This window comes from Nansenia antarctica, assembly GCF_963989245.1.
Source record: "Nansenia antarctica genome assembly, chromosome: 16".
NCBI lineage: Eukaryota > Metazoa > Chordata > Actinopteri > Argentiniformes > Microstomatidae > Nansenia > Nansenia antarctica.
Genome location: NC_137686.1, coordinates 8358566 through 8372123, shown reverse-complemented (window position 1 = coordinate 8372123; position 13558 = coordinate 8358566). Strand labels below are relative to the sequence as shown.

Below are 13558 nucleotides of genomic sequence, written 5' to 3'. Positions count from 1 at the left end.
TATTCTAGGCTGCGGAGACTAGCAAGAAGGAAGGAGACCAAATGTAATCTAGTCTAAATCTAATCATTAGTGATTAAAACAATTATCAAACGTTTCATCATTCTCTCTATCTTCCTCACATGCTCAGCAAACACACACACTCACGAACTTCGTAAGCCATTTCTATTCCAGTAACAGAGCAGCTAGCTAGTAAGAGAACGTGTTTCGAAGGTCTTTTGTAGTCTTTTGTTTCTTTTCATAGAAAATAGTGTTTATTTCAGATACTGTGATGGAAGGTATTATCCTAATTTCCAGTGAAGTAGCGGCCATCTTATTGTGAAATTTTTGTGCTGATGGTTCTGGTTACACTGGTATGAACGCAGGCTGGTTCGCCAGACAAACCAGGGTTTGGAGGTTCTAGAACGGGAACGGTTTCTTGGCGGTGTGAAAGCCCTCTTTGTGGGAGGTGTGATACCCTGAGCCCTCGATTTGGGGGGTGTGATTAACATCTTATATTTACAGTGAAACAGCTTCAACACTTCAGTCTTTGGTTGAACAGTATTTTCTGCACTAAACTTTGCAGTTTCTTTGGGCTTAACTGACACACACTCTACACTGCATGTGTATGTGTGTGTCTGTGTGTGTGACAGAGAGAGAGACAGAGACACAGAGAGAGAGACACAGAATGTGTGCATCTTTGCGTGCGTGCCTGCTTGCATGTGTGCGCTTGTCTGTGTGTGTGTGTGTGTGTGTGTGTGTGTGTCTGTGTGTGTGCATGTATCTGTGTGTGTGTGTGTGTTAGATGACGTGCAGGTAGGTAGTCTTGGTGTCGGACCCTATAACGTTGCGCGCGCTGCAGCGGTAGAAGCCCGTGTCTCGTCCGCTCGGGTTCCGGACCACCAGCGACCCCTGGGGCGTCAGGTAGCGGTTGCCGTAGAGACGGGCCTGGCCCGTGGCACGCAGCTGCGACCGGTCTGGCATCTCCCAGGTGATGGTCGCCTGGGGCGTCGCTATGGCGAGGCAGGCGAGCGTGACGACGTCGCCGGGGCGCGTGTAGGTCAGGGGGGCGGGGCCCATAGTGATGCGGGGCGGGAAGGCCACCACGATGACGGGGACGGTCAGGACCGACGAGGTATGCCGGCTGGCCGAGCGGCAGACGTACATCCCACGGTCGAACACGGATGCCTGGTGGACCGTCAGAGTGCCGTCCTGCATGACTGCGGTCCGCCCCGACGCCTGGCCCCGGTACAGGACATCCCCACTGGGCAGCAGCCAGGAGAGGCTGGGGGGGGCATGGGCTGAGGACGCAAGGCCGAGTGGGGCAGGGGGGGCAGGCCTGTCCGGGGGGGGGCATGGCAGTCGAAGGTCCTCTCCGTTGATGATGCTCACCGGAGAGCCGGTTCTAGTGATGACTGTCGGTGGTTCTCTCCTCTGTGTCTCTGTTGAGACTGGGCCTCTGGGGCGAGGTGAATCTGTGGAGGCTGGGCCTCTGGGGCGAGGTGCTTCTGTGGAGGCTGGGCCTCTGGGGTGAGGTGCGTTTCTGGAGGCTGGGCCTCTGGTGAAAGGTCCCTCTGTGGAGACTGGGCGAGGTGCCTCTGTGGAAACAGGGCCTCCGGGGCGAGGTGCCTCTGTGGAGGCTGGGCCTCTGGGGTGAGGTGCGTCTCTGGAGACTGGTCCTCTAGGGCGAGGTGCCTCTGTTGAGACGGGGCCTCTGGGAGGAGGTTTGTCCTGAATGACGTCCAGGTGTATCTGTAGCCGCGCCTCCCCTCCCTCGCCGCGGGCAACGCACACCACCATCCCACCGTCCGTCCCCCTCACCCCCCGGAGCTCCAGGGAGCCGTTCTGGTGCACCGTGACCCTATTGCCGTAGTACGGCACTGGCAGAGCCCCCCCGTTACCAGGCAGCAGCCAAGCCAGGCGGGGGGGCGGGACGCCCCGGGCTGGGCACGGCAGGACCACCGTCTGACCGATCACGGCCCGGCGCTTGGTTATGACTTCATTGCCGCCACCGCGGGAGGGGAATGAGGGGGGGGAGGTCAGGACTCTCACCCTCACCCTCATCTGGTCCCTCCCTCCCGGGTTCCCGGCGTAGCAGACGTACTCCCCCTCCGCGGCCGCGCCCGCCGCCGACAGGAGCAGCGTTCCGTTGTCAAACAACACCAGGGGGCGTGGAGGCCTCTTCTGCGCCCGCCCGCCTCTGTCGCCCTCCCCCGGGACCGACACGCTGCTTACCATGGTTCCGTCCGGCAGGCGCCAACGAGCGCCGGACGCCGCGCAGTCCAGCGCCAGGGCTTCGCCGTACGAAACCGTCCGATTGGCCACCGCCGCCGCTGGCCGCTCGGGTCGCTCGATCTTGGCCGGGTGCTCGGTTACCACGGCGACCTTGAACAGCCGGTAGTCGTCACCCTTCCTGTTGCGCGCGACGCATAAGTAGTCCCCCGCGTCCGTCTGCGTCACCGGCCCCAGGGACAGGCTGCCGTTACCGGACACCTTCAGCCTCCTGTCGAAACTGGAACACACACACACACATGCATGCACACACGCACGCACACACACATGAATACTTTATTTGGGTTCACAGTAAAGTATCACATCAAAGAACCCAAACTATAACAATGGTTATACAGACAGAATACAGGTAACACACTGTTCACCACACAGCTAAGCTTCCCACAAAAGCTGACACAGACACACACACACACACGCAGTATTTTACAAGTTGCTTGGCTTTTTTCTTTGGGAGGCAATTTGCAGTCTGTGTGCTGTCAGGTAATGCACATGTCAGATGCCAGATATCAGTTTTACGAGTTGACACCAGAAGCCAAGACCACTCATAACTAGGGGTTGGTATTTTAACAGTTTTGTCGAAAAGGCTTCCTCCGTGTAAAGATCGTACACACACACACACACACACAGGGGCGCCGCTAGGGGGGGGTAAGTTAGGACGATTCTAAGGGCCCAGCACTGACAGGGGCCCAAGATAATCTTTTTTAAAATATATTATATTTATAATAATATTATTATTATTATTATTATTATTATTATTATTATTATTATTATTATTATTATTATCATAAGGAAGTTAATGTAGCCGACTTCAAATTATAACTCTATGTATTAAAAAAAGTTACAAAAGAAACAAACTGGAGTTTTGTTTCTCTATATTTGACAAACGTAAGCCTTATTATGTACCCCTCTATTTATTCATTGCATGGTTCAGTCCACCGCGCGCGAGCTGCTAGACTAGAGGAACGTTACCGCAAATATTCTGACAAGGAGAGAGACGATGTCGTGAAAGGCGAAGCCAAAGTCAGGGTCTCAAAAGAGAAAAGTAAAAGTAAAGAACGAGGAGAGTGACAAAAAAAAGAAGAAAGGTATTCATTCACAGACCTTCTTTTGGGGGCCATAACATGTAGGCTACCTAGACAACATTGTGTGGTTTAGCTCTAGCTAATCACTGTGTGGATGATCTAGTTAGCTCGCTATAGCTAATTAACATTAACTTCAAGTAAAGTTAACTTACAGTGCACTGTCAGTATAATTTCAGTTAAATGTATGAGATGAGGGCATATAGGTTATTAGAGCTCAGTGAATTCAGCAGCTATGCACTCTTGCTATAGCTAGCTAGCTAACTAGTATAATGTTACATGCTAATGACGTCATGCACAGATGCAGCTTCAGGATCAGGACTCCTTCCCTCAACCCACCTCCCAGTTGAAGGAGAAGGAGGTGAGCAGTAGGAGTTTGGGGTTAACAAACAGATTTTGAATATGTTTATGTATGCTGCATTACCATGCATGCATTGAATACAACTTTAGCTAATATTAATATTTAGTTAATAGTTCTTCCAGTAATTGCAATAAATTGACCACTGGCATCTTAATAATATTGTTAGCTAGCTAGATAACATTTAAGTTAGCTAATCTGGTGTAATGTATGTATTACTATGTTAATACTACTATAGGACATCTTATGAATTATGTACCTATGGATACTCCATGCCAGGGCCCTCTTCAAGCCAGGCAGCCAGAGAGGAGAGCAGAGGCCAAGAGGCAGAAGAAGAAGAGCAAGAAGTAACAAAGGACAATGACAGCAGCACAGCAAGTTGGCTTCATCACTAGATTTCAAGGATCTTATTAAAGATTTTGCTACTAAGAAGGCCCAGCGTTTAGCTTTGATTTGGTCTCTTTACTCCTATCTTGAATCGTTGTGCATTAGGCTAGATATAGTTTTTAGCTCTCCAGGTATACTATTCCACAGTACTGCCGCAGTGGGTAAAAATGATATTTTTCCCATTTCACTATTCATTCACTATTTCTATGCTGAATTGTTGATTCCTGTATTAACTAATTTTAAATTACATTTACAAAAGATGTCCATCATTGGATTTCGTTCATCAACTTCAACTGGGTTGTCTAGGTTGATGGGTGGTTTAGGTGGGGGGGGCCCAAAATGATATTCTGTCATGGGGCCCAGAATCTCTAGCGGCGCCCCTGCACACACACACACAGAGGGAAACGTTAAACATGAATTACTTTGTGCTGTTGTGGAGATTGGAGTGCTAGCCTAGCTACTCTCTACACCAACATATGTTCAGTTGGCTAGCTAGCTGCTCTTCTTACTACTGTATGTGCGAGCTAATTAGCTAACTAGCAAAGTTCTCTCTTCAGGCCCATTTATCAAAACGTTAGCTTGCTATTCTCTTAATTTATCTTCCTGCGTTAGACGAACGCACACACACACACACACACACACACACACACACACACCTGTAGTTGGCGTCCACCAGTTTCCTGCTGGGGGTCCTCCAGATCACAGTGGGAGGAGGGTTTCCAGTCACGGGGCAGTGGAGGAGAAGGAAGCCTCCGTGGGCCACGGTACTGAGGGGGGAGGTAGGCCCGATCACAGCCCCACTGTGGGGGGAGGCAGGGGGGAGGGGGGAGATTCTAGTGTTGTTATTGGGTGAAAGGGGGGAGGCAGGGGGGAGGCGGGAGAGGGGGGAAATGATAGTGTTGTTGATGGGGGAGGCAGGGGAGAGTCCCGTCACCTCCACCCTCACCGTCATGGCGGCCCTGCCCACCGCGTTACTAGCCCAGCACTCGTAACTCCCAGCGTCCTCGGCGGCAAGGCTGCGTATGAACAGCGTTCCGTTGGGGAGGATGAATAACTTCCTGTTGAGGAACTGGGAGGGGCGGAGCCACGCGCCGGCCGGCGTCCGCCAGCGCAGCGAGGTGTGCGGGACAGAACAGTCAGCGGAGAACGGCTGGCCGGCGGCCAACACCGCCCTCTGGTGGTCAGGCTGGGGTATGACAGGGGGCAATACCACTCTCTTGTGGTCAGGCTGGGGTATGACAGGGGCCAGCACCCCCCTCTGGTGGTCAGGCTGGGGTATGACAGGGGGCAATACCACCTTCTTGTGGTCAGGCTGGGGTATGAGGGGGGCCAGCACCCCCCTCTGGTGTTCAGGCTGGGGTATGACAGGGGGCGGCGGAGATGACACGTGGAGACGCACGGCTAGGCTGGCAGCGCCGGCCAGGTTCGACGCCACGCAGCGATACACGCCCCTGTCGCCTGGCAACGCCCCAGAGATACGCAGCGTTCCGTCGGCCTGCAGGGACACCCTCCGGGTGGGGGTGGGGTCAGGGGCGGGGTCAGAGGTCAGGATGGAGCGGTCAGGAAGCACCCAGGTCAGGAGGGGGGCGGGGACTCCTTCAGCGCGACACGCCAGCCTCGCCTCGCTGCCCTGGGCAGCCCGCACCTCGCTGTGAGTGAGCAGCTGCATGCGCGGGGGGCGGGACCATATGTCCAGTGTCACCAGCATCCTGTCCCTGCCCAGGGAGCTGTGTGCGCTGCAGATATACGTCCCCCTGTCCTGCAGCTGCACTTTACGTATGAGAAAGGTTCCGTTGGGCAGAACCTCAAAACGCTGAGACCGGGAATCCTGTGACATCACAGCTCCTGAGAGAGAAAGAGACACAATGTCATAAAATCAAACAATTACTATGAGGTTAAAGTAGAGATTCTCATCTTCCAGATTGGTTTCAGCCTGCAGATGTCTGGACAATGGCCAGATTATTATCATGTACCAGAATAATAAAAAAGGATATGCCATAAGCTGTGTGTGTGTGTGTGTGTGTGTGTGTGTGTGTGTGTGTGTGTGTGTGTGTGTGTGTGTGTGTGTGTGTGTGTGTGTGTGTGTGTGTGCGTGTGTGTGTGTGTGTGTGTGTGTGTGTACCTGTGGAGACCTTGGTCCAGGTGAGTGTTGGGGGGGGTTCTCCCTTGGCTTCGCAGGCCAGCATAGCAGTGCTGTGGGCGGGGACAGACACTGAGCGCATGTGGGGGGGGGAGATCTGAGGACGCACCCTCACCCTGGGGGGCTCGGGGGAGGCCCGGGGGAAGGAAGGGAGCAGGGGGGAGTCTGGGAGGGAGTTAATCCTTGAGTTACTGTCTGGGAGCCCAGCTCTAGTTCTGGGGGGGGCGGTTGTAGGGGTAGGGGTGGAGGTGGAAGGGACTGGGGATGTAGTGGTAGTCGGGATAGATGTAGTGGTAGATGTAGGGGAAGTGGGGGTAGATGTAGTGGTAGTCGGGGTAGATGTAGTGGTAGTGGGGGTAGATGTAGTGAGGGTAGATGTAGTGGTAGTGGGGGTAGATGTAGTGGTAGTCGGGGTAGATGTAGTGGTAGTGGGGGTAGATGTAGTGAGGGTAGATGTAGTGGTAGTGGGGGTAGATGTAGTGGTAGAGGGGGTAGATGTAGTGGGGGTAGATGTAGTGGTAGTGGGGGTAGATGTAGTGGTAGTGGGGGTAGATGTAGTGAGGGTAGATGTAGTGGTAGTGGGGGTAGATGTAGTGGTAGTGGGGATAGATGTAGGGAAAGTGGGGATAGATGTAGTGGGGGTAGATGTAGTGGTAGTGGGGGTGGATGTAGAAGTGAGGGGTACTAAAATTGTAGTAGTATTGGTAGTAGTAGAGGCTGGGCTGGAGGCTGAGCTGAAGGATGGGGTAGAGGCTGAGTGGGGCTCCCCGACAGAAGCCTCCTGGGTTTTAGTGTGACTCGGGTGCTGATAGGAGCCGCTGGGTGCTGGTGTGCGTGCTGGGGCTGTAGCTTCGCCTGAGGACATGTGTGTGAGTTGTGCGGGTTGTGTGGGTTGATGTATGTCCATGGGTTGGGGGGGGGTCTGTGTCTGTGCGAGAGTGTGTGTCTTTGGGAGTGTGTGGGTCTTTGGGGACAGTGTGTGTGCGGTTCCAGTGCTTTCAGAGAGTGTTTCAGAGAGAGCAGTGTTTGCGGAGTGAGTCACCCCGTCTGTGTGTGTCTGGGGGGGATCAGGGGGGGCAGGGAGCGAGCCAGCTGGGGGGGAGACAGGGACACTGCTCATTGCCTCATTGTCTGAAGGAGCAGCGGTCGCAGCAACAGACATAGAGGTTCCAGCTGCGAGGCTAGGAGTGGTCGTAGTCAACCGGGCGGCCGCAGCTGCGAGGCTAGGAGTGGTCGTAGTCGACAGGGGGGTCGCAGGGGTCAGCTTGTGCGGTCCGGTAGGGGTCAGCCCGTGTGGTGGAGGGGCGGGGCGCCCTCTGGGCCTGCTGACGCGCCGCCTTTGACCGATCCTTCTGCGATTGCCCAAGGGGCTTCTGGGCCGCGAGGGGACAGAGCTGGAGGACGTTCCCTGGCTGGGAGTCCTTGGTCCAGACTGGGGGTTGATAGGAGAGACCCCCTTCTCTGTCTCTTTCTCTCTCTCCTTCTCTGTCTCTGTCCCCTTCTCTCTCTCCTTCTCTGTCTCTCTCCCCTTCTCTGTCTCTTTCTCTCTCTCTTTCTCTGTCTCTGTCCCCTTATCTCTCTCCTTCTCTGTCTCTCTCTCCTTCTCTGTCTCTGTGCCCTTCTCTCTCTCCTTTTCTCTCTCCTTATTTGTCTCCTTCTCTGCCTGTGTCTGAGATGTAGGTATAGGATGAATATTGTTGTTCTGTTCGGTGGTGTGTGGTGTCTCTGTGGTCAGTGTGTGTGGAGTCAGGGGCTTAAATCCTTCTTGCTGCAGACTGGAGTCATCGATGGACGAGCCATTGATATTAACAGTCAGCTGGTCTGCCTCTGCTGTCTCTGGACTGCTGATTGGCTGCGTGAGATAAAATGAGATTGAACAAACTTTATTATTCCTGAAATAAATTATTATTATTATTATTATTTACTTACGATGACAGATGTATAGTTGATTCACTTACTTACTTAGACAAATGTACTTATTTTAAGTCTCTTTGGATAAAAGCATCTTCTAAGTGACGTAAATGTCAAACAGAATAACGGATGGGTATGTACTGACCTCTGCTTTGTTGTCCTCATGCGTCATGGCGGTGGTGGTCTCAGCTTGGCTGATTGGCTGGGAGGTGGTTTCAGATCGACTGATTGGCTTTGAGTTGGTTTCAGCTTGGCTGTTTGGCTGGGATGTGGGTTTAGTGCCGGTCTTGTGGCGGATCTTGGACAAAATGTCGGCCCATTTCTGCGGGTCTATCTTGTGTTTGCTGAAGTTAAACCTTCGCCTGCTGTTTAATCGGTTCTTCCTCTGTTCAACTGGAAACCCTCTCCTCTGGCCACTCCCCCTGCCTTGGCCACGCCTCTCGGCACGTGTGGGGGGGTACCGCCGGATCTGGGGTGGCCGAGGTCTGAGACCCCGCCTCTCCTCGGCCTGGTCGTCTCCCGACCCTCCCTCCCCCTCCCCCTCTCCTTCCTCCCGTCCCTCCCGTCCCAGAGGTGGTGGGATCCTGCTCGCCATGCCGGCTGCGCCCTGCGGCCTTCTGGCATACGTCCTGAGAGGTGTGCGGTCCAGGCGTGCGGTCAGAGCCAGCCGGGTGGAGAGGGCGTCGACACCGTGTTGATTGACAGCCACGCAGCGGTAGCTTCCCGCATCGCTCAGGGCAGGAAGGGGGAGGGACAGGCTCCCGTTCGCCATCACAGACACGCCCCCTGATGCCCGGCCCCGCCCCACGACGCTGCCGTCAGGCAACACCCAGCTCACAACCGCCGCCGGCGAGCCAGAGGCCTCGCACGGCAGACTGACGGGCTGGCCGACCAATCCCCTCGTGGCAGCCCCGGCCTGCTCCCCCTGCAGCGCGGCGGAGGACTGCTCCACTGCCAGACGCACGGGGAGGACGTCCACGTCCCCCCCAGCCCGCGCCACACAGTGGTACAGCCCGGCGTCAGACAGATCCACTCTCTGCAGAAGCAAACCGGTCCGACTGGACAGCTGGAACCTTCCGTCCGAGCTGCGGTAGGGGGGGGAGAGCCGGGATCCGTCCGGGAACACCCACTGCAGACTGGGGGGGTGGGCGGAGCTGAGGACGGGGCAGGACAGTTCCACCCGGCCGCCTGCTACCGCAGCCAGGGCTGTGGGGGTGTGGTTGGTCTGGATGAGCACCCAGGCCCGGGCGTGGAGCGGGGAGTCAGGGGGGGAGTCAGGTTGGGAGGCAGGGTCTGGCCGGGCAGTCACCCGTGTCCTCAGGGTGAGTTTAACCCTTTGCCTGGTGGACTGGGCGGTGTGGAGCAACAGGCTGAGGGAGGCCTGGAGCAGCCAGTGGGGGGAGGCAGCGACACTGGCCCGGAGCCCTGTGTGGTAGTCCCCCTCGGCCCCGGGGGTCTGGAGGTACCGGTAGCCCCCCTCCGGAGCGCCGCCCAACGCCAGGCCTCTTTGCAGCCTCGCAGCCGTCTCCCCGTAGTACGCCATCAGCCTCCATAGCCGGTCGTACCCCCCCCGCCCCTCCACGGTGCAGTCCAGGGTCAGGGACAGAGAGAGGGAGAGGGAGCGAGGGACGATGGAAGAGGAGGAGAGGAAAGAGAGGTCTGCAGGAATGACGTCAGGGGGCTCCGATTGGCTGACGTTGCAGCTCAGTTCGACGCTGTCCCCGTGTTGGTCAGACAGACCCAGGGAGGCGTGGCCTAGTGGCTCTTGCCAGGCCTCGATTGGCTGAAGCTCGCTTCCATCTTCTTCCGAAGATGCTTTGTTGTGGGCGGAGATTACAGGCGCAGCACAGGATAGGTCAGTCTGCTGTAGCAGGCCACGCCCTCTCAGGTGATTGGGCGAGGCACAGACCGGACACTGTGGTCCCCCGGGGCAACGCAGCAACCCTGGAACAACAGAGGGTTAGAGGTACAGTACCAGTCAAACGTTTGGACACACTTTCTTATTCATTTGCGTCACAGGGTTAGGATTAGGGGTTAGGAGTTAGTACTTAAGGTTAGAGGGTTATGGTTTGGGTTAGGGGTTTGGAGTTAGGGGCTAGGGGCTAGGGGTTAGGGTTAGGATTAGGGACGTACCGGGGTGTTTGAGGCTCCAGGCCGGCAGCCAGGCCATGCTGCAGTCGCAGCTCCAGGGGTTGGCCTGCAGCGCCAGGTTCTCCAGCAGGGGGGCGCCACTGAGGCTGTCTCTGGCCAGGCTGCTCAGGCTGTTGTTGGAGATGTCCAGATTTCTGGAGGGACAGGAGAAGTACACTACATCACAACTAGTACACCACTTATTATACTCTAGTACACGCCTTAGTACACTCCTTAGTACACTCTAGTTAGACACTCCTTAGTACACTCCCTAGTAGGTGGAGTCAGACTGACCTGAGGGGCGGAGTCAGATTGACCTGATGGGCGAAGCCAGACTGACCTGAGGGGCGGAGCCAGACTGACCAGAGGGGCGGAGCCAGACTGACCTGAGGGGCGGAGTCAGACTGACCTGAGGGGGCGGAGTCAGACTGACCTGAGGGCGGAGAAGCAGTAGGTGTGCAGCAGCGACAGGGTGCAGAGGCTGTGAGGGTGGAGCTGCTGGAGGCGGTTGCCCTGCAGCCTGAGGAGCCGGAGGGCGGGGAGGTGCAGGAGGGCCCGGGGGTGGAGGAAGCTCAGGTGGTTGTGGTCCAGGTGGAGCCGCAGCAGAGATGACAGGCCGGAGAAGGACCAGGCCGAGATCTCCGTCAGTTTGTTATAACTCAGCTTCAGGACCTGCGGGGAAGGGGGGGGGGGGGGGGGGGGGGGGGAGTTATTGAGAGGTCAGCTGTCAGGGGTCATTCTCTACCTGTAGGGAGGTCAGGGGTCATTCAGGGGTCATTCTCTACCTGTAGCGAGGCCAGGTCCCTGAACACTCCGTCTGGGAGGTCATGGAGGTCGTTCCCATGAAGCATCAGCAGCTCCAGCCTCTTCAGCCCGGCCAATGAGCCGTCAGGGATCTGCCTGATGTTGTTGAACCTATCACAGCACAGCAGTAAAACATTACAACAGTGTGTGCGTGCGTGCCTGCGTGCCTGCGTCCATGTGTGTGTGCTTGCGTCCGTCCATGTGTGCATGTGCTTGCGTTTGTGTTTGTGTGTGCGTTTGTGTTTGTGTGTATGTCAGTGCAGCAGCAGTGTGCCAAGACATGGAAGACCACTGAAAGAAGTCGGCTTTCAAACATGGCAAATTGCGTGACCTGCAAGAAGAAAAAGTCAGACAAACAGCTTGCCAGATATTGTCAGCTGTGTGTGTGTGTGTGTGTGTGTGTGTGTGTGTGTGTGTGTGTGTGTGTGTGTGTGTGTGTGTGTGTGTAAGCTGGGAAGCTTAGCTGTGTGATGAAGACGATGTCATCTGTATCCATGACTACCTGTATGACCTTTGTTATATTATTTTGGGTTCTGTGTAAAGTATGTAGGTGTGTGCATGCGCTTGTGCTTGTGCATATGCATGTGCCTGTGTGTGGTTCTTACCCAAGGTTGATTTGTCGTGTGTGTGTGGGGATATTGGAGGGGACGGAGAGCAGGGCCCTGAAGGTGCAGTGCAGCTCGGCTGGCTGGTGGCAGGAGCAGGGGGGTGGGCAGGCCAGGCCTGGGGGAGGGGGGAGGGCCAGGAGGAACACAGCCAGAGCCAGGGACAGAAACACATCCCCTCTGGGACTCATCCTCACCCTGGGACACGCTGGGGCTTCTCACTGCTGACACACACACACACACACACACACATGAACACACACACATGAACAAACACACATAAATACACAAAAACACAGACATACACGCAGATGCACACACAAACACACATGCCGACCTCTACACAAGACCTCTGGACCACTGAGACGTTTAACTACAGCATTCTACTAGTTAACTACCAGTTAACTACAGCATTCTACCAGTTAACCACCAGTAAACTACAGCATTCTACCAGCTAACTACAACATACCCATTAATTACAACATTATACAACATTCTACCCGTTAACTCCAACATTCTACCCGTTAACTCCAACATTCTACCCGTTAACTCCAACATTCTACCTGTTAACTCCAACATTCTACCCGTTAACTCCAACTTTCTACAGTAACTCACACACAACAGCTGTCAAACAGTGAGTAACCAAACACAGCACACACTGTATCAGCATGTCCATGATGTTTTATTGGTCGCATGGCTTCAGTTATGTACATCTTTAGAACACAGCAGCACACAGCCAGCATGTAATGAAGATGGAGAGCGACACACAGATTTCTAACTCGCACACAACAACAACTGTCAAACACACACATACAGACACACACGCATGCATGCACGCACGTACACACGCATACATGCTCATGCACACGCACACGCACACGCACACACACACACACACACACACACACACACACGCACACACACACACACACACACACACACACACACACACACACACACACACATACACACACTAAACTATAGCCTCCAACCTCTACCAGCTGAAGAGAGTACGCTTTTACGAGTTGCATTTCGGCTCGCTGCCAACCTGCGTCTATTAGAAGGTTTACTGTGCTATAATTAAGGCCTAACTGCGGTTAATGACTGCGGTGTAAAGCAGGTTTAGATTGGTTTGAGCTTCTGAGGGGTTGCAATTTGGAAAGTTTCTCTTTCTTTCTGGTTTCTCTCAGGCCGCGCACAGGTATAGGTTCACTCACACAGTTTCAACCAAATTGTGAATAAGATCATTTTACTACCTTTGGCAATACATAATTACAAACCTCGCAATCCCTCGATCCGAAATGGTCAAGTTCCTGCATGTTATTCACATTATTTCCATCAAGCAATCATTTGAATCCAAAGAGGCGATTTCCCAAGCGCCGAAATAGCATAATAGCTTTCTCATTCATTCATCCAGTCCAGATTTCCCGAATGAAAAACTTTGATAAAAATGCAAGTTACAAAAAAAATAAGAGGTCGCTATAAACTGTCCAACTTCAATATAAAGTTTTACTAAAGATATGAAATGGAGAAAAATAAATACTATTCACCATATTATAAAATGCAGCACCAAAAAAGTAAAAGTAAAAAAACATGTATTTAAATTCTAGAGGTACATCTTGCTCCGTGTGAGGAGGAACCCGACTATTCGGAGACGCGCCTCCGCTCTCTGTATGGGACGGTAGGGAGGGAGGGAGGGGAGGGAGGGACGGAAGGAAGTGAGGGAGGGGTATGGGAGGCTGGAGACGGGAGGGGAGCTGAGGCAGGCGGCTCTGGAGACAGAGACAGCGGTGAAACAGACTTCTCTCCAATGAACGTTCTCCTGCCCCATCAGCCTCTCTGTTGCACGCACTATCTGGGTTACACACCGACGGTC

The 13558-nt window shown here is 54.3% G+C and overlaps 1 protein-coding gene across 1 annotated transcript; it reads right to left on the bottom strand.

Annotated features, from left to right (window-relative positions):
- Window positions 1-777: 777 nt before the first annotated feature.
- Window positions 778-11873, bottom strand: LOC308171913 (uncharacterized protein; the record flags this gene model as incomplete). Its single annotated transcript, XM_080546827.1, has 11 exons — window positions 778-2488; window positions 4749-5937; window positions 6215-6397; window positions 6492-6966; window positions 7477-7644; window positions 8289-9719; window positions 9840-10087; window positions 10277-10428; window positions 10707-10945; window positions 11059-11188; window positions 11683-11873. 11 exons carry the CDS (start codon window positions 11871-11873, stop codon window positions 778-780), a joined length of 6117 nt encoding a protein of 2038 aa, XP_080402953.1.
- Between the last annotated feature and the right edge of the window lie 1685 nt (window positions 11874-13558).